This window comes from Podarcis pityusensis (assembly GCF_964106645.2).
Source record: "Podarcis pityusensis genome assembly, chromosome: 11".
In the NCBI taxonomy this organism is placed as follows: domain Eukaryota; kingdom Metazoa; phylum Chordata; class Lepidosauria; order Squamata; family Lacertidae; genus Podarcis; species Podarcis pityusensis.
The window spans coordinates 27,734,554-27,754,435 of NC_138036.1; the positions used below are offsets into that span (position 1 = coordinate 27,734,554).

Genomic DNA, 19,882 nt, shown 5'->3' on the forward strand with positions numbered 1-19,882 from the left:
CTGGAACAGCTACATGAGAAGATGGACTTGATGGCTGATGCGATCAGAAATTTTGAACAGGCAGTGGGAAATTATACGGAGCCCACCCAGGAATTAAATCAGGAGTGTGCCCTGACAGAACAGAGGAGGGAAGAGGATGTTGCTGAATCTAGGGCGCCAGAGATGAAGGGAGCTGTGGCCCAGCAGGAACATGAGCTTTTGGACTTGACAAATGAACTTGGAAAAAGCCAGATTTGGAAAGATAAAGTTTGGTTTGGTTTGGAAATGGGGGGTTGGATAGACCCCCCTATGCAGGGAGGTTTGGACCTTTCAAGTCTGGCAATGGGCCGTGAGATGTTTGGGGTTGTGGGGGCTCTTAATTTTGGAGGGATTTTGAAACATGTTCTTAAATACCACATGGAGTTTAGTGTGGACTATGGAAAAGGGGCTGATTTGTCGAGAAGGGTCAAAAACATTGTTAAGCTGGAGTTCCCACGAGTGAAAGGAGCAGGAGACAAAGGAAAATACAGTTATAAATATGAAGAAGAGCTGCGGAAGGGACATGGAAGAGACTTAAGGGCCTCGGATACAAGGTTACCAGGTTAATGCGCTAGATCGATGGGATAATAAGGACTGGCAAAACCCGGGACCAGGAGGAAGGGACGCTGGATGAAGACTGGATTGTTTTTATTTCTTCTTCTTTTTTACTACTAGGATTGTTTTATAAAATTGATGAATGTTAGAAAAATGTTGGAACGATTTAAGTTTTAAGTTTTAAGGTTCTTTATAGTAAGATAAGATTAAAATAGATTAAGGTAATGTAATGACAGAATATTATGAAATATGGAAAGGATTTGCTGCGACAATTAACAACTAGGATACAAAAAAAGGGAGGAGGAGGAGGTCAAAGAAAGAAGGTAATGACAGCTGAGGATATGAGAATGATGAATTTGTTTTTGAGTGTTTGTGGTGTATTTTTGTTTTTTGAATTTGTATTGTTTGATGTGGATTGTTTTTTCTTTGTTTTTTCTTTCTTTTTTCTGTTTTGTTCTTTTTTGTAATTCTAAAAATTTTCAATAAATATCATTTAAAAAATAATAATAAACATTACCCCAAATTTGTGGACGTGAATCGGTTCCAAATCAGGTGGACAGATGTAGGAATTCTGTAAGCCAAATTTTCTCCCCATCCTTATGTTAACATGTGAACCTATTTAATATGTACTTTCCAAAGCGATGCATAAACTGAAAATTAGCTATCCCTACATAGTTCTCCATACTTTGCAGTACAGTTCTCCAGCCCAGCCTTGTATACAAAAACATATATACTGGAGTAAGTGAGCATACAAATACATACACTGTATTAGTGAAAATAATATATATAATGCATTATATTAGAGGAAATTGCTTACAAAAATGTGTATATTAGGAGAAATTTGCACTAAAATTCTGCTGAATTTTCAAATTGCAAACTGACGTGGAAATGTGACGAACTGAAAAACAGAAAACCAAGAAACGGAGAGAAACAAAAACTGACATTCACCCATCCTTGTGTGCAGGAAAACCAGAACTGAGGCCTTCAGGAATCCCATAGAAATCAGTGGTGCTTAAGCATGCCTAAGTCTGTGTTGGATTGCAGCCTGTGTATTCTAGGAAGAGCTCAATTTCCTTATACTGTATAATGTGTGCTGTACTGTATTATAATTTCTTCTTCTTTTTACTATTCAGATAGGTTTCACAAATATAAGTCATATGTTAACCCCAAGAGGCAGAGTCTATGCGGAGCTCACAGTCTCTCATCTAAAGCCAGGGGAATTTTTGTTAATTACTGGTTCTGGGTCAGAGCTTCATGACTTGAGGTCAGTGTACATTGTAACTACTGAAGTTTAAAAAGCCATTTGTGATTATGGAAATGGGGAAGGAGCTGCAGTTCAGGAAAGTTGCAAGAGCCAGAGAACATAGGAACAGATTAAGTTGCCTTGGACTGAACCAGACTATTGGTCCATCTAGCTCCCTAATGTCTACACTGAGTGGCATTGTTTCAAGCAGGGAGTCTTTTCCATCCCTACCTTGACATGCCAGAGATTGAGCCTGGGACAGATGCTTCACCCTTGAGCTCTGGCCTTTATGCATCCTGGGATCTTCTGAATCAGAGATAACATTGTAAATAGCTCAGAGTACATCGTAAAAATACTGAGATTATGAATCTTCTCTTCAGAAGAGAGAAGAAGGTATAAATCAAAAGTATTGTTCACCTCTGGCTGAGAGTGCTTAGCCTATTTATCCTGGTAAAACAAAGGCTTCAACAGGCTATGATTGCAAATAGTGTAGAGGACATATACTAGCAAGGCGGGTATTTATTTGGGTAGAAATGACTAATGGTCCCAACTAATTTCTGTTGGCTGCTCCTTGATAAAAAACTAAATGGAGCTCAAAAAGAGGTTTATAAATATTTGTAGTGATGAATGTTGTGATAGCCTCAGAAAAGCTGTGGGAATTGGTTGTATTGGTGGATGATATTATTATTCAGTTGGGTATCTCATGCATTAAAAAAATATATATCTGGAATCTGAATATGGGACAGTAGGGAGTGGGGTGAGCTTGTCTCAGAGGTACAAGAGACGTTCTTCATGACTTGGGTTTACCTGATAGTCATAGTTGTCAACCTAGTTATTTTATGCATTTTAATGTTTGGATTAATAAAATGTTGCCTTTTATTTTCAGATGGATTGAAGAGGAGGCATCTACAGGACAGTTTAATGTTGAGATCAGAAATGTCACAGAAGAAATTGGAGTATTGGGTGTAGCTGGTCCATATGCACGAAAAGTCCTCCAGAAGTTGACAACAGAGGATCTCAGTGATGCAGCATTTAGTTTTCTACAATCCAGACATTTAAACATTGCGGATATTCCTGTTACTGCAATTAGAATATCCTATACAGGTAAGGCAGGAGGGGGAGGGATTTTTGTTCTTATAAGCAAAACATTTGGTTTCTATACAAGGCAGCAGTGCTTGCAAGTAATACCACTTTTACTTGCAGAGATGGGTCATTTAATGTCTTTAAATAAGCATGGTCATAATTTAATTTTAGACTTGATTAAGATGTCTACCTTTGGTTTGTAATAGGTGAACTGGGTTGGGAGTTGTACCACAGGCGAGAAGACTCTGCACCTTTATACTCTGCTATCATGGAAGCAGGCCGTGAAGAAGGAATTGACAACTTTGGAACATATGTGATGAATACGTTAAGGCTAGAAAAGGCTTTTCGCGCATGGGGAGCAGAGGTTTGAATATAATTCTTTCTTTTTTGTTCTTTCTTTGGTGTTATTTGTGTATTGGTCACAGGTAATCATATTTAACTATTCTGCTTCTTCAAGGCCTGATATGATTTACACCTTCTATTTTTCATGAGGGCAAACTGTTAGTATTCTCAATTACATTTGTGGCACCAAAGCCTCCTTTTTTCATTCACTGACGTCCCCCCCCCCCCAATATTAAAAAGTCTGTTCAATTAAGAGATCACAGTAGTATGTTTGGGTGGAATTCTTATTTAGAGCATACTCTGATAATTAAACTCTGTGCCGTTTCAGTCTAAAGTGTTTTCAGCTCCTAAGGGGCTTTGAAATTGTGCCCAGATCCTTACACCCATTTTAGCAGGTTACTCAGAAAAGAGCTAAGGGTTTGTCTTCAGAGAAAACAGCATGCACTGTGGAGTCAATGAGACCTACATTTAGGTAGCTGTATCCGGATGCAAACCTCTATTCTGAAGCATTTCTAATTCATTCCTCTGCTGTATGAGGAATTTATAAAAACCTTCTCATTTATCTCAAGGCATTTCTATTCCAGCAGTCAAAATGTGCACTGACTGCAATTTCGTCTTTGTACGACACACTTTAGATATATATCCTATCATCACAGAGAATATGAGGAATAGCTATCCTGTTTGCCCCAATCCTTCTCATAAAATGTTGGATATTATGAAGTCCCTTCCATTTTAGAGGAGGCTGAGCTCACACCTTCCATAGATTTAAACAAAATAAAACTCAACAAGTGTTTTTAAAATGTTATTGATAAAGTTGGAGATAATATACCCTTGCTGCTACTTCCCCCTTAATACATGAACACTTGTATGGTGGATGTGTGTAGCAGAGGATGAACAGGAAAAGCAAAGAAAGAACCGTGTGACATGCTCCTGTTCAGTATTTTGCTTGCTTCTCTTCTGGTTCCTCCATTCAGTTCCCATTCCTACCTAGTCAGGATTCCACATCAATTGAGGCTGCTCATGCTACATTGGACTGCTTCTTGCTTGCTTGCTTGCTTGCTTGCTTGCTTATTTATTTGCTTATTTATTTATTTATTTATTTATTTTTCCGCTTGCACTTCAGGGTATTTTCCTAAAGATGTTTTGCATTTTCTGAATTGGGATAAGCCAGCTTCTTATTTCCCTAACATTTCTCGGCAAAAAGATGCTGATATTAATATGACACCAGCTCTTTCAAAATGCTGTGACCGTAATTCAGTAGGTAGTGATGCATGCGTATATAATTCTCTCCTTCTTTGGAGGTTTTTATGCAGAGGTTGGATGACCATCTGTCTTGGATGCTTTAGTTGAGATTCCTGCATTGCAGGGGGTTGGACTAGATGACTCTTGCTGTCCCTTTCTGGGTCTGCAATTGTATGATTCCACATGCACAAAAACTGCTGTGGATATGGAATTCTCTGGTTTCACCTGGAGAGCAGAGATAGTCAACATAGCACACTCCAGATGTTGAGATTACAACTCTCACCAGCATGGCCTATGGTCAGGGGTGATTGAAGTTGTAATATAACCACATCTGGAGGACACCACATTGACTACACCTGGTCTAGAGAGCATCCCAATGCAATTGTTACTTCAACAATCCCACAGAATTCCACCCTACTGTCTTACCTGTTGAAAATGAGAAGAACAACTGAGGCATCAGATAGCTGTTCACTGTGGGATGGGGGATAGTGAGGTAGATTTGCAAGTAAATCATAATTGCATCTTCCTTGGTTAGTTCTCAGTGGAGTAAAGGCTTTTTTGCAGGATGTCTCATTTCTTATTGTCTTCTTAACTGTAGATATTGAAGAAATATATACTTGCATTTTTTTATTGAAGATACAAATGTCACTAAGAATTACAATCCTTTAACAAAAGAGATGTTACTTGTTGTTCATAAAGAAATAAATGGAAAACAGTATGAGAAAGTGAAAAGACGTGAAGGAAATATGCCATCTAGTGATTAAATCGCTTATTGCATATTTTTTTAACAGATGAATTGTGACACCAATCCTCTGGAAGCCGGACTGAAATATTTTATAAAATTAAATAAGGTAGGTCTGAAACATTTTTAGAGATATATATTTATGAAATTATTCCTGGGTTTGCAAATATTATATATAAACTCTTCAAAACAGATATTGATAAATTTCTGCAGCACTGTTCCACGTTGTATGCTGAAGGAATGGTTTCAAATAATGTTGCTTTGATAGGTAGATTGGTCCCACGAATTAACTACATCTGCCAAAGAATGTGAAAATCAGAACTAGTTCCTTGTGCATCTCTTTATCTGAAATGAATTTTGTTCTGGTGTCGAATTTTGGATGCTGACTGATTCATTTCTTTAATTGCTACTGCAAAACCATTTATATTTCCTACAATCCAACTGGACAGCTGTAAGTGTGGTGGCAAATTCAGTATGTGAGATTTTACAGATGGTCTGGGTCTGGTCAGTGCTTGGGATGACATGGGGACCCTATGTATATCACCCTTAGTTCATTTAAAAAGAGGGGAATATAAAGTATAATAAATGTCCAGCTGCGGATATTTATCTCCAGCATTTAGAGAAATAAATTTGCTGCAAAATACAGTGAGCCTTTTGAAAGCATAAATGGAGGTAAGAAGTTTACACAAGCCTAAACTATTAACCTGCTTCAATGGAAGAAATAAATTTGCAGATAAAGTCTTGATTGTGACTCCTTAAAAAAAGAATATGCCAGGGTGAAACAGTTCAGGATAGGAAGTCTGTCAAATATTAGTTGCCTCTAGGGGCAAAAAAGACTTTTATGTGTTTACATGTCAAGGGAATTTAATTTGGAAGGCTGTCCTGGAATTATTCAGGAATGGCCAATGAAGAATAATTAATTTCAAAATATTGCACAGGCCTGGCTCTTGTGTGCTGTAAGGTGATGGTTAAAGCAGATTGCAGCAGATGTTGGTGCTCTCTTACTCAGCTGAGTAGCTTTGTGTATATAATTTGGATCCATTCCAGGATTCATAAGAGATTTACCCAATAAATTGTGCCATTAAAAGGTGTTTGCATGTCTTATTGACAGATTGAATTATAATATTTTAGTTCCAAGGGACCCCAAACATCATTGTCCTTAATTAACTCCTTTTATTTTTCTGACTGGATAAAAAAACAAACTCACAATTTGGGAGTTTCTATCTACACTCTACACATCTGCATACTTCGCTTAAAAATAATAGCAATTGCTACTAGAATGTTTCCTATAAACGAATACAGCGTATAGGAGAATATACCATGTTACACTGTAGAAGGCACCTGCTGTAACAATTTGATCCACAAATACTCAGATGAATCTCTTCAGATATGATATAGAGTAAAAGCAAATGACAGACTAATACTCCTACTAAGCAGCCCCACTTCCTTGCCTCAGAGGATCAGAATGAGCTCTGTTACACAGTAGGTAGAGGCCAAAGATCAGTACCAAGGAAGTACAAGGATGAGGGAAGGAAATGCCACCTGAAAAGAATCATGGCACCATAGGGATACTATCTTTCTGTTCCTGATACCACACTTGAATGAAAGTTTAATTGAGCACATCTTTTGTAAGTCACTTTGAAAGCTTCTCAGGTCTATAAAGCAGCCTAGAAATAGTTTAAATAAATAATTTTTTAAAAAAGAATTTGGGAATCAGAACCTTTTATACAATTTGCTCATAAAAGAAACCTTAGACATAAACGGAAGGACAGTACAGTGGTACCTCTGGTTAAGTACTTACGTAATTCGTTCTGGAGGTCTGTTCTTAACCTGAAGCACCACTTTAGCTAATGGGGCCTCCTGCTGCCGCTGCGCCACCACTGCACGATTTCTGTTCTCATCCTGAAGCAAAATTCTTAACCCGAGGTACTATTACTGGGTTAGATACCTGAATCGTATGTAACCTGAAGCATATGTAACCTGAGGTACCACTGTACTTTGATTGGAGTCTTCGTATTCTGCCATATATGCTCACACTAGAAAGTCAGGCTGGTTTGATTGCTATTCCACTTTGACAATAGACATTTTTGGGACTTTAAAACACCACAAAACCTTGGAATGTACTTTCCTAGCCAATTAAGCCTTATGTGTAGAATTGCAACAGTGCAACTGTATCCCATGCTTGTTTACTCAGAAGGGAGTCTCACTGACTTCAAATGTTTGTGGGACTGTAACCTTAGTCTTCATTACTTTTTTTTGGTCAAAGTATAAATTATTTTGAGGCTTTTCATATCTTTGATTTTTAAAAGTGCAGTAGTTATTACAGGTAAGCAACCATATACAGCAGTTTTGCTGCAGCAGCAGTAGTCGTGAGAGGTATTTTCAATTCTATCACTGCTTTGGTGTCGCTGGTTTTCAGAAACAACATTCATTTTGATGGAGGGCTGCTGACTGAGGTGGTCATGGTAATGGGTAAAAGTGGCTATGTCAGAATTCCACATCTATGGAATGGCTGAGGGAGGTCTGCATTGCCCATGGGGTTTTGTGTCTAATATAGAAGTATGGGTGTGTTACTGTTTTGATTAAGGAATCAAAATGTCAGTAACTAGACCTGCTAAAAAGTGGGTTGTTGTTTTTAGAGGATCACTTCCTTGATCAGAAAATTCATTTTCACTGATGGAAGTTATATGAAGATTAATTACATCAGTCTCTGTGTTTCTGACATTAATATTTATCAACTGGCATTTTTCTGATGTTTTCATTTTTTAAAAAATTCTTATTGGAATAACTTTCCACCCATGGTGAAAGCCAAAGATGCAGTGACTTTTGGAGACTATTTGGATACTTTTGTGGTGCATATCATGAAGAATTTCAGGGAAACTTTCTTGACTGCTGCAAAGATCCATCAATCAAAAACCTTATGGTAAAGTGTCAAATTGGGAAAGGAAGGAAATAAGAGTTGACATTAGCAGCAGGGACAGCATATTGCATAGTGCAATGGAGAACATTAATCAAATCCAAGGAAAACAAGGCCTCACTTGTTCTGTTCCTCAGAAGAAAACTGGTGCAGCAAGCAAAACGTAGTGACACAGACAGGCAGTGGTGATCATGATGGTTATGATGCTTCATCTGTTGGAAGAAACACAAACTACCTCAACTCTACTCATATGATTGTGCATCTGTCTGAGGCAGGGTCAGGTGGACATAAGAGTCACTGTCACAAGGAGCGATAGAGATGCTTTATTGCTACTGCTGGCCTTCTAACCTCATCTCAACAGTGAGCTATGGATGAAAGCAGTCATGTCAAATTATATGAATTATATGTTGCCAAGCACAAAGTGGAATGGCATGATTAAGGAAGAGATGGACAGCTGGGCTTTCGTGCCACCTTGGGGCATGATACCACAAGCTAACTTCCAAGACTGAAAGACCTGTTAAAAGTCTACATCTCCTGTCTCATACATACCTGATGTCCACCTGATTTGAAGTGTCTTACACACCTGATGTATGAACCTACCAGGAAGACACATTCAATTCATATTCTGTTCATTTGCTCCATTCAGAAAGGGCCCACCACCAAGCCTTAATTTTATAAAATGCTATTGTGGCAAACTCAGTTTTCCAAGTCCCACAGAAAGTGGTTGACACATTGAGCAAAGTATGCCTTCTCTACAGATGACAAAAGCCATTTAGCTGAGTGATTGGACATTACAACCTGTGGGTGTACAAGTGGACATCAGTTTGCTTATGTGCAAATTTGTGAAAGTGAACTGGAAATCAGCATGCAAGTGTGTGGATTGGTGCCAGACTCCATACAGTTACAACCATGACAGTGATTTATGTGTGGATTGAAGGTGTCTTGTTATTTTGAAATGTTGTATTGTTTACTTAAGGATTAGATTTTAGTCCAAAAAAAGATTTCAGCCAAAATAGGTTGTCTATATAATTTGCTGCTTTTGGCTCCATTACTGTTTAGGTAGCCTTTTAGGGCATAGAGCAGGGGTGTGGAGTTTTATCAGCTTGAGGGTCACATTTTTTCGTGGGAAGCATACCAGGGAGGGACCACAGGCCAGTGCTCAGTGTTGCCAGAATCAAAAGGATATGTAGGCCCCATTCTAGCCGTACAAAAGTCAGAGAGGGGTATCATACTAGCCAACTTTTCAAGCACCAAACTAGAATGTGTGTCTTCTGGGATGTAGTCCCAGTCATCAAGATCTTGTGCAAAAAACCTGGGATGTCCTGTTTTTCCAGGGCACTTGGGAGGTATGGTGTGTTATGTATGTGCGTGTACCTACACATAAGTAAGCAAGAGGTCTTTATCCCACAAAGAGTATTTATAATGGCCACAACTCTTGTTGGGTACAGCTTCACAGAGACAAGTGGTCCTATTTTTGACAACTCATGAGTTGCAATGATGCTTGGCTCAGCCCAGGCTGCTGAGTCTTCAGAAGTCAGGAAGCAGCTAAAGGTGGCTACTGCCCGGCCATCATTAGGGCACAATTCTGTCACCGCCCTTGAGATGGAATGGCTCATACCTGCAGGAGCCCACTGCAACTCCTTCACTTTTAAGGATCCTACCTAAGCACCCTTTGATAGATACGTCAAAGTTGTGAAAACAGAAAGCAACAAACCCTCCCATGCAGGGGCAACAAGAATATATACCCCACAGGGTTGCAAAAACTCTATGATCAGTTCTGCCAGTCCTGGGCCCAGGTAAGTTTTCTTCCTAATCCCATCAACCAGCAGCTAACACTGGGTCCAGAGAAATCTTGCACTAATTTACTTCAACCTATGTTACATAATGTTATAGCAAAGAGAGTAGGTAGGGATGGGCAGGCTAGGAAAATGCTAGCTGGATCCTCAAGAGGGAGATTGCTCGCCATTTTAAAAAAATTTCAGTCGAATCTGAGAAAGATGGCTAGGAGGAGTTGCATACGTGGCATGTTTTCTGCGACACCCCTACCCCCCCCCCCAGCACATGGGCACAAGGGAAAGCTCCCTGTGCAATTGGAAAGCCAGCCTTTATCATACATGAGCTGTACTGAAAGTAATGGGAGATGAGCACAAGTACTCTTCTAGTACTGTTTGTCCCTTGTGCAAGAGAAGCTCCTGCAGGATTGCAATTTTGTACAGTACTTGTTTCTTTGCTCCACTTTTATCACCCTTTGTTGAATTCATGCGTGAAGATTCTCTCCGCTGATACTGCACACATAGACTGAACTACAGTACACTAACACATTTTCCTTCTGGAAATAACATGACATATGAATCATTTCCCTATGTTGGGATTTTAGTTCCTCATGCATGATTTTAAAGTGAATGAAGGAGGTTGGGGTATAGATACAGTGAACATTATTTTAAGTCTAAGTTGTATAGTTTCATTTGCTATAGTCTGCTTTTTTCTGGGGGTACACAGGGGTATGCATACCCCTAAACATTTTGTGAATCTTTGTACCTTTGTCCATTTACTGTATTTATTTTTCTGGATTTGAACTATAAAATGGTTATTTCTTGAGTCAAAATGAGGGTACCCATAAACATTTTTTAAAGAAAAAAGCCCTGGCTACAGTGGTAAAAACTATTACAAAACAATTTTGGAAGATTATCCTACCGTGCAGTATAGCAAAATTCCAGAACCTCCACAGTGGAATGTGAAAACATAAAGAAGTTCAGTAAAAGAAATACAGAGAAAGTATATTAATTAAAGCTATGCTTTTCCTTTACTGTCAATAGGAAAGGAAATATTCTAAAAGCTCTTTTTTTGTATTGTAATATAAATATGCTTCTTTGTCTTCACTAAACAACTATTTCAGAAAAAAATACAGCACATAAACTAAAATGTTTTCTTGATCATTGATTTAGCTGCTGAATAATACCTGGTAAATGTGGTTTGAACCATCCTTTTCTTTCTTAGAACTAAATATAACACACATGAAATTTTCTCTCACAAATTAATTTGTGAGGGCTTTTTTTTTAAATGCTAAGGCAAATCAAAATTTCTCTAGCTGTTGCCCTGTTTATATATTCACAGGAGTTAACTACCTTCTATGCAATTAATCTCGAAGTGACCCATTAAAGCAATTCACATCTGTTACCAGGTCATACTCAAGGCTCCAATTATGACTGCTGCATTAACCTTCATGCAAACTGTGTTTTCCATTTATAAATGATGGATTTATGCGAGTCAAGTGAATAATGTTGAAGAGTAAGCATGGGGGAGCTTGGAAGTATTCAAATGCATGGGCTTCTTTTAAGGACAGTTTCACTAGAACATGGAGAAGCTATGCACAGAACTACTGGCTGCAAATAAGAAATGCCAAGAGCCATCAAATGTAAATTGTCAGATTCACATCTATGATTTCCGCCCTGCCCCCCCCTTTCCATTGTATCTCCTGGAAATAACTGGAGTCAACCAAAAGCAATAGTGCACTCAATTTATATCATCTGGTGTACTATGGATTACTGCTTTTAATTGGCAAAGCCTGATTGCCATTTTCTATAAGGGTATGTCTGCACTGCTATCTCTCTGGTGGCTCGTGTTTTGGTTTGCCCTTCATTGTCTCTCATCTTCTCTCTCCCTCTATTAATACATTCATGGTATATGGAGAGGACAGCAATGGAAAAGGAGACACTAAGGACAAGAAATAAATTGTACTTCCGGGGGCGGCGCGAACGGCAATGGCGGTCCTCTTCTGAACGGGAGAGGAGGCTCCGCAGGCAACGGGTCGTCCGCTACGGCGAAGCGGAGACCCACATCGGAAAACCCCAGGCGGCAAGAGCCTGGGGTCTTGAGGCTTGGTGGGCGCCTAGAGCGACCCTCCAAGTGCAGAAGGAACCCCGTAAGGGGCTCCGGAGCACGGAGGGGGGTTGCGGCGCTGTGAGCTGTTTCGCAGCCTGAGGAGCGAAGCCGCGCTGCTGCTGTCGGTGAGCGCTGATCCCTTTTCCTGCCAAATTACGGATCCGGACGAAAAAGCAACTAATTTGTGAGTAAAAGACTGAATCACTTGAAATTTGAGACTTTAAAAGGGAAACTTAAATTGGCTTGAACTTGGCTGTGAGCGGAGAGACGTGGAAGCAGGAAGTCCGTCTTCCGCAGCCATTGAACTTGAAAAAAAAAGCAATCAGCTGGAGGAGTGGAGGCTGAAAGAAAGAGACTCTAAGTCTTACAGATCTAAGCATCTATTTGAACTTGCATTTTAAAGTAAAGACTTCAAGTTAAAGATTTGGGATTTCTATTTGTACTTGACTTTCCTCCTCTTATTGGATTACAAATTAAAAGGTGAAACCCAGAGTCAGGAGCTGCCTGAGCACTAAGGGAGCTGTCAGTACTGCAGATTTGGATACTGTATATTGGAACTGGAAACAATCTGAGGGTATTGATACCTTTTAAATTTGAAACATTCTTTTTGGAGATAAATAAGCACTGTCTGCAACAAGGTAATCATTTATAAACTCTGCTAAGCATTTGTATCTGAAGGTTCTTGGACATTAATTTAGACTCTGAAAGATAGATTAAGCTCCCTCTAGAGGATTGGATTATAACAGTGATTTTACATACACTTTTTACTTTCGATTCCCTTGCTGTTTGCTTGCTCTGGACCTTTCCATTCCCATGGGAACAACTCAGTGTGACCTTGACTGACAGATAACGTTGGAATGAGTGGCACAAGAAAAAGAGGGAGAGCTAAACAAACAACTCTAACAACTCTAACCTCAGCCTCACAGACACGCAGATCATCTGTGCCTACTTTGCCCTCAGAAGTGGAGGGTGAGGGTGAAGCAGAGCAGTTACAACTGGAAGATATGGCCTCAGGAGCATCTGCTTCTATACTAGATAAAATCTTTGAAAAATTGGAAGCTTTGGACAAGAAAGCAGATGCCCAATCAGCAAAGATTGATAAAAATACAGAATGTTTAAATAAATTAACCACACAAGTGACACAGAATGCACAAGCAATTGGACAGCTAACGGAGGCCTCAGCAGAAAATCGGAAATTGACTGAGGACACCAGACAAAGATTTGAAAATTTAGAGCAAGAGGTAAGACCACTCACTAAACAAGTTGGGGAACACCAGATTTATCTCTCGATGATAGAACTGCGAAACCGTGAGAATAACTTAAGGATTAGATCACTACAAGAGGCAGAAGAAGGAAATCTAACTGAGTTTTTGACTAAAGAATTCTCCAAGTTCTGGAACTTGGAAGAAAAGGACTTTAAAATTGTGTCAGCTTTCAGACTTGGAAGATTCATAAAGAAGGAGAGGCCCAGAGACTGTTTGATAACATTGAGATCAAAGGAGGAAAGGGATAAGATTTTGGGACTACACTTTGTAAAATCACTGGAGGTGTTGGATAGAAGAATTGAAATTTATAAAGATATCCCAAGACTACTGCTTGACCTTAGAACCGCCTATTCTGAACTTGTTAAACTACTAAGGAGCAACGCAATTCCATTCAGGTGGGAATTTCCTCAAGGATTATCTTTTACCTTTAGAGGGAGAAAGGTTAAAGTGAGAACACTGGAAGAGAGAGACAAATTCCTGTCTACACACGGAGAGGACCTTCAAAAAAGAATTGAACTACCTTCTGGGCCTGAGGCAACGCCAATACCAACATCAGCATCTGTGGAACCTGAAGACCCTGAGAAGATACCACCCCTCGAAAAATAACTAGATAATTCAGGATGTCTCTGCAACTGTTGAGCTGGAATATTAATGGTTGTAACATTCCGGAAAAAAGGAAGAAAATATTTCATATATTAAAAAAAGAACAATTGGACATTATTTGTTTACAAGAAACACATGTGACGAGGCTCCACAGAAAAGTGTTAATAAATAAAAGATTGGGCCAGGAATTTGTATCTTCGGACAAAGTTAAGAAGAGAGGCGTAGTGATATATGCAAAAGAGAGCCTGTCACCTAAATTCCTATTTAAAGATGAACATGGAAGAATTTTGGCTATTGAGATACAATATCAAGGAGAGAAACTGCTGATATTAGGAATTTATGCACCTAATGAAGGGAAATCGGAATTTTATAAGAAGTTGCAGGAGACAATGCTGGATTATCTAGACTACAACAACATCATAATGATGGGAGATATGAATGGGGTCGTATCAACTAACATGGACAAGTCACAAAGTCAAAATGTTACAAAAGACGGCAGACTACCTAAAACTTTTTTTGAAATGACTGACAATATGGACTTGATTGACATTTGGAGGACAAAGAACCCACTAGGAAGAGAGGGAACATTCTTTTCTGAAGCCCAACTGACCTGGACAAGAATCGACCAAATATGGATTTCTAGAGGCCTGGCACCTAAGGTTAGAAAAGTGGAAATCTGCCCAAAGACCTGCTCCGACCACAATGCAGTAAAGATGGATATGACACTATTACCAACTGGATCCTTTAGATGGAAGATGAATGACAATTTGTTTAGAGATCAGGAAATTACCAAGAAGGCCCAAAAAGTGTTGAAGGACTATTTTGAGATAAACATGAATAATATGGTGGAAAAAAGAATAATCTGGGACGCAAGCAAAGCTGTAATGAGGGGATTCTTGATACAACAGAATGCAGTGAAGAAAAGAACATATAATGAGAAAAAAGATAAGATCTTGGATAAAATAAAAGAATTAGAGAAGAAATTAAGAGTGAATCCGAAGTCACAACCAACTCTGAGAGAAATTAAACTTTATCAAACACAATATTCTAAGTTGATAAATCAGGAAATTGAATGGAAGGTTAAATTAATGAAACAAAAAACGTTTGAGTCGGCGAATAAATGTGGAAAACTGCTAGCTTGGCAGTTGAAGAGAAGACAAAGATTAAATACTGTTACAAACTTAGAGGTTGATGGAAAAAACATCCAGAATCCGGTGGACATTAGAAAGTGTTTCCAGAGATACTTCAAAAAATTATACACCCAAGGGCCGCAAGATGATGTTGAGATTAAACAATTTTTGGCAAAAAACGGATTATCTAAATTGTCACAAGAAAATAGGACAATCCTGAATTCTAAAATAACACGACAGGAGATCGAACAAGCTATCCAGAACATGCAACTTGGCAAATCTCCAGGACCAGATGGGCTGACCTCCAAGTACTATAAGACATTGAAAGACTATTTGATACAACCTTTGATGGAGGTCAGCAATGAAATTATGGAGGGGAGGAGGGCACCGGAGTCGTGGAAGGAAGCATTTATCACATTAATACCAAAGTCGGAAGCTGAAAAGACACAACTTAAGAACTACCGTCCCATCTCTCTCTTAAATGTGGATTACAAAATATTTGCAGACATTTTGGCAAATAGATTTAAAAAAGTTTTAAATGAAGTAATTCATAAGGACCAGGCTGGCTTTCTCCCAGGAAGACATCTGTTTGCTAATACAAGGAACATTATTGACATTTTGGAACTTCTGCAAACAGATATAAATACAAAAGCAGTTTTAATTTTTATAGATGCGGAGAAGGCCTTTGACAATATCTCCTGGAAATTTATGATGGGAAATTTAAAAGAGATGGGAGTGGGACGGGGTTTTGAAAATGGGATTGAGGCGATATATTCAGAACAGAAAGCTAAACTGATAGTTAATAATGTGGTTACGGAAGAGTTTAAAATTGAAAAAGGGACACGACAAGGTTGCCCTATTTCCCCTTTGTTATTTATTTCGGTTCTGGAAGTGCTATTGAACATGATTAGAAGGGATCAGTTGGTGGAAGGAATTCAGGTCGGTCAGAAACAATATAAATTAAAAGCTTTTGCAGATGACCTGGTTTTGACCTTGCAGAAGCCAGAGCCCAGTACGAAAAGAGTATTACAACTGATTAATGACTTTGGTCGGGTGGCTGGATTTAAATTAAATAAACAGAAAACTAAGGTTTTGGGGAAAAACTTGACTAATACAGAGTCAGAACGGTTTCAGAATGAGATGGAACTTAATGTGGTGAAAAAAGTGAAATACCTAGGGGTAAACATAACAGCAAAAAATCTAGGTCTATTTAAGGACAATTATGAAAAATGTTGGACAGAAATTAAGAGAGACCTAGATAGTTGGACAAAATTGAAACTTTCTTTGTTAGGCCGAATTGCTGCTATTAAGATGAATGTATTGCCAAGGATGTTGTTTTTATTTCAAACACTTCAGGTTTTGGACAAAACGGAGTGCTTTCAGAAGTGGCAGAGAGACATTTCCAAGTTTGTCTGGCAGGGCAAAAAGCCCAGAATTAAGTTTAAGATATTAACCGATGCAAAACAAAGAGGGGGCTTTGCCCTGCCAGACTTAAAGTTGTATTACGAAGCCGCAGCGTTCTGCTGGCTAAAAGACTGGCTACTTCTTGAAGACACTGATGTGCTGGATTTGGAAGGGTTTAACAATACCTTTGGATGGCATGCATATTTATGGTATGACAAGGTTAAAGCAAATAAGGCCTTTAAGAACCATATTGTCAGAAAATCATTGTTTAATGTCTGGTCAAAATATAAAGACTTGCTGGAAAATAAAACACCAAGGTGGCTTTCACCTTTGGAAGCCAAGGCCCGAAAAAGACCCAATATGGAGGCTAAATGGCCAAAATATTGGGAAATACTAGAAAAGGATGGAGACAAATGGAAATTGCAGAGTTTAGAGAAAATGAAAGACAAAGTGCGAGATTGGTTACATTACGCTCAGATCAAAGAAGTTTTTAAAAATGATAAGAAATTAGGGTTCCAGGTGGAGAAATCGAAACTAGAAACAGAATTGTTAGAACCAAAGATTAAGGTACTTTCAAGGATGTATAACTTGCTGTTGAAATGGAATACACAAGACGAAACGGTTAAATCGGCTATGATAAGGTGGGCACAGGACATTGGGCATAATATCATGTTTGAGGACTGGGAGAGGTTGTGGAATAATGGACTGAAATTTACTGCATGTAACGCCCTGAAAGAAAATGTAATGAAAATGATTTATAGATGGTATATGACCCCAGTCAAACTTGCTAAAATTTACCACCTGTCTGATAATAAGTGTTGGAAATGCAAAGAGTGCGAGGGAACGTTCTTCCACCTCTGGTGGACTTGCCCTAAAGTGAAGGCGTTCTGGGAAATGATCTATAATGAACTGAAAAAGGTATTTAAATATACCTTCACTAAGAAACCAGAGGCTTTCCTTTTGGGTATTGTCGGCCAAGGGGTGGCAAAGAAGGACCAGACATTTTTTATGTATGCAACAACAGCAGCAAGGATACTTCTCGCAAAACATTGGAAAACCCAAGATCTACCCACACTGGAAGAATGGCAGATACAACTGATAGACTACATGGAACTGGCTGAAATGACCGGCAGAATCCGTGACCTGGGAGAAGAGAGGATTGAGGAGGACTGGAAGAAATTTAAGAACTATCTACAAAAGTATTGTAATTTGAGTGAATGCTAAATAAGATGCTAGACTAAAACAACTGGGCACCACTAAATTTAGAAGTTTTTTTTAAGAAAATAAGTAAGACTGTGAAAATTTAGCTCCTTTTGAGAATTATACGATTATGAAATATAGAAGGGATATAAGAATTTAAACAAGATGATAAATTGCTGACAAAATGTTTTAACGATGAAAATGGGAGCGGGAGGTGTGAGGAAGTCCAAAGAAAATGTGAAAATATGTTAAGATTGAAGTTACATTGTTTATTATGTCTATTTTTTATTGTAAAATTTAATAAATTGCTTTAAAAAAAAAAAAGAAATAAATTGTGCCTGTTCAAGCAGCATGCTGCCCATGCCTGCTCACAAGTGTGAGTAGGAGAAGTGGTACGTGGATTGCAATAGCATAGTGTCCTGGTTTAATTGCTAGCAAATTAATTAGCAAGTAGAAGGGCAACATGTGTTTAAAACATGGATAAGGAAACTTTCTAGCCTGGCAGACTAGATTGTTATTTCCTCCACCCCTTGTGAACCAAGTTTGACAGGCCAGCAGATCCTATTTTGCTCCAAAAGGCAAAGACTTTCTCAAAACACTACAGTGGCACCTCAGGTTACATACGCTTCAGGTTACATACACTTCAGGTTACAGACTCCGCTAACCCAGAAATAGTGCTTCAGGTTAAGAACTTTCTTCAGGATGAGAACAGAAATCATGCTCCGGCGGCGTGGCAGCAGCGGGAGGCCCCATTAGCTAAAGTGGTGCTTCAGGTTAGGAACAGTTTCAGGTTAAGTACGGACCTCCGGAATGAATTAAATACTTAACCCGAGGTACCGCTGTATTTGTGCAGTGCTTTGAGCTGTGCTTCTGAAGATTTGACAGATCAGCTGATTGCCAGATCTTCAGAAACCCCTTTTAGAACTTTATTTTCTGCAGCCTTGGGGCTTTGCAGGTACCTGCAAACAACTGTTTTGACTGAGCCCCACCCTTACCTCCCCCACACCTGTAAAGTGGCCTTACAAGCCAAATGGCTGGCTAATTAGGTCTGCAGACCAGAGGCCCCCCCCCCCCCCAATATTGTCTTCTGGGCTTGAGGGACATTGCAGGAAAGTTCAGTACTGACTTTCTTGAGAGAGGAGTCCTGTGGAGGAAGGCCACGTAGGATTGTCCCGGCCACATCAACTGTCTGCAGAATTTTTCAGGAAAACCTGCGTACATATCCTGAGCCACTCCTGTGTGGTTTTGCTGCCTGCCAAATATTCCCTGTTTCCTTTTCTTATATTGAAGCTGGGCAGTGGCAATAACAGCAGCAGAAGCATATTTTGAACTGAGATTAGGAAGGCTTCCCACACACCACCTTCTATGTTCTCTTTTGCCCTGTCACAACTACAGTAATAGCATGCCATTTTGCAAGGAATTACAGGCAAAATTCTCCCCCACTCCCTCATGTGCCCAGCACTGAGGTGATGGAAAGAAGAGAAGGAAGATTTCTGTATTTATATCGCTTCTCTTGCCAGCTTCCAGCTTAAAGTGTTCTTGGATGTGGTGGATATGGACAAAGGAGTATTTAAACCAAACCTGAGTAGAGTGTTGGGAGTTGTAAAGCTCACTTTTCATATTGAGGCCAGCTTTAAAAGCCCCTGAAGTTCATTTTCAAGACTAGCTTGGAGAACTTCACCAGCATATATCTCTATCTGTTTGTTTGTTTTAGACAGAACATTCCAAAGTGAATTTAGTAAGCATTGCTCTTGCTCTAGTTTGGCTTCAGAGGTCATCACATAAACAAATTGCATCATCCAGAAACTAAATTGGAGTAAGTGCTCCCCGATTCATTCTAGCATCTAGTACCAGAAGGAAACATATTTACCATCACCACTGAAAACCATCAAAAAGCAACAACAAAAAGGCAAAGAGGGATTTTTCCCTTACCCGCCTCCTGAAAGCCTAGCAAGCTGAAAAAGGCTGCCTGACAGATTTTAGTTCAGGCCTTCTGTCAGGCTTCAGCAGGGGGCTGCTCTTAACAGGTGCCAACCTGAACGTGGGCAGGCATGGTTCATACCAGAAAGGTTAAGGCCAGGGCAAGCATATGAAGCTATGAGGAACCAGAAACAGGAAAGACTCAGAGGCAAGGGCAGAATCTAAACAAGTGTGACTGAAGGTTGATTCCAGAGGAGGCATGAAAAGTTGATTTGGCTCTGCTGCTGCTACTGATAGCAGACACAGGGGCCAAGCTTGAAGCTTGAGGCCAGGGTT

General features: G+C 39.4%; 1 protein-coding gene across 3 annotated transcripts in view; it reads left to right on the forward strand.

Moving 5' to 3' along the window:
* DMGDH (dimethylglycine dehydrogenase) overlaps positions 1-19,882 on the forward strand; it is a 51,632-nt gene that overhangs the window by 23,405 nt on the left and 8,345 nt on the right. For all 3 annotated transcript variants that reach the window (XR_013977154.1, XM_080972487.1, XM_080972488.1), the window contains exons 11-14: positions 1,707-1,837; positions 2,703-2,920; positions 3,106-3,263; positions 5,275-5,334. Coding sequence is in view for 2 of the 3 variants with exons in the window: in XM_080972487.1 (XP_080828613.1) it covers positions 1,707-1,837; positions 2,703-2,920; positions 3,106-3,263; positions 5,275-5,334 (567 nt within the window). In the remaining variant the exon portion in view is untranslated. The remainder of the gene's footprint in view (positions 1-1,706; positions 1,838-2,702; positions 2,921-3,105; positions 3,264-5,274; positions 5,335-19,882) is intronic.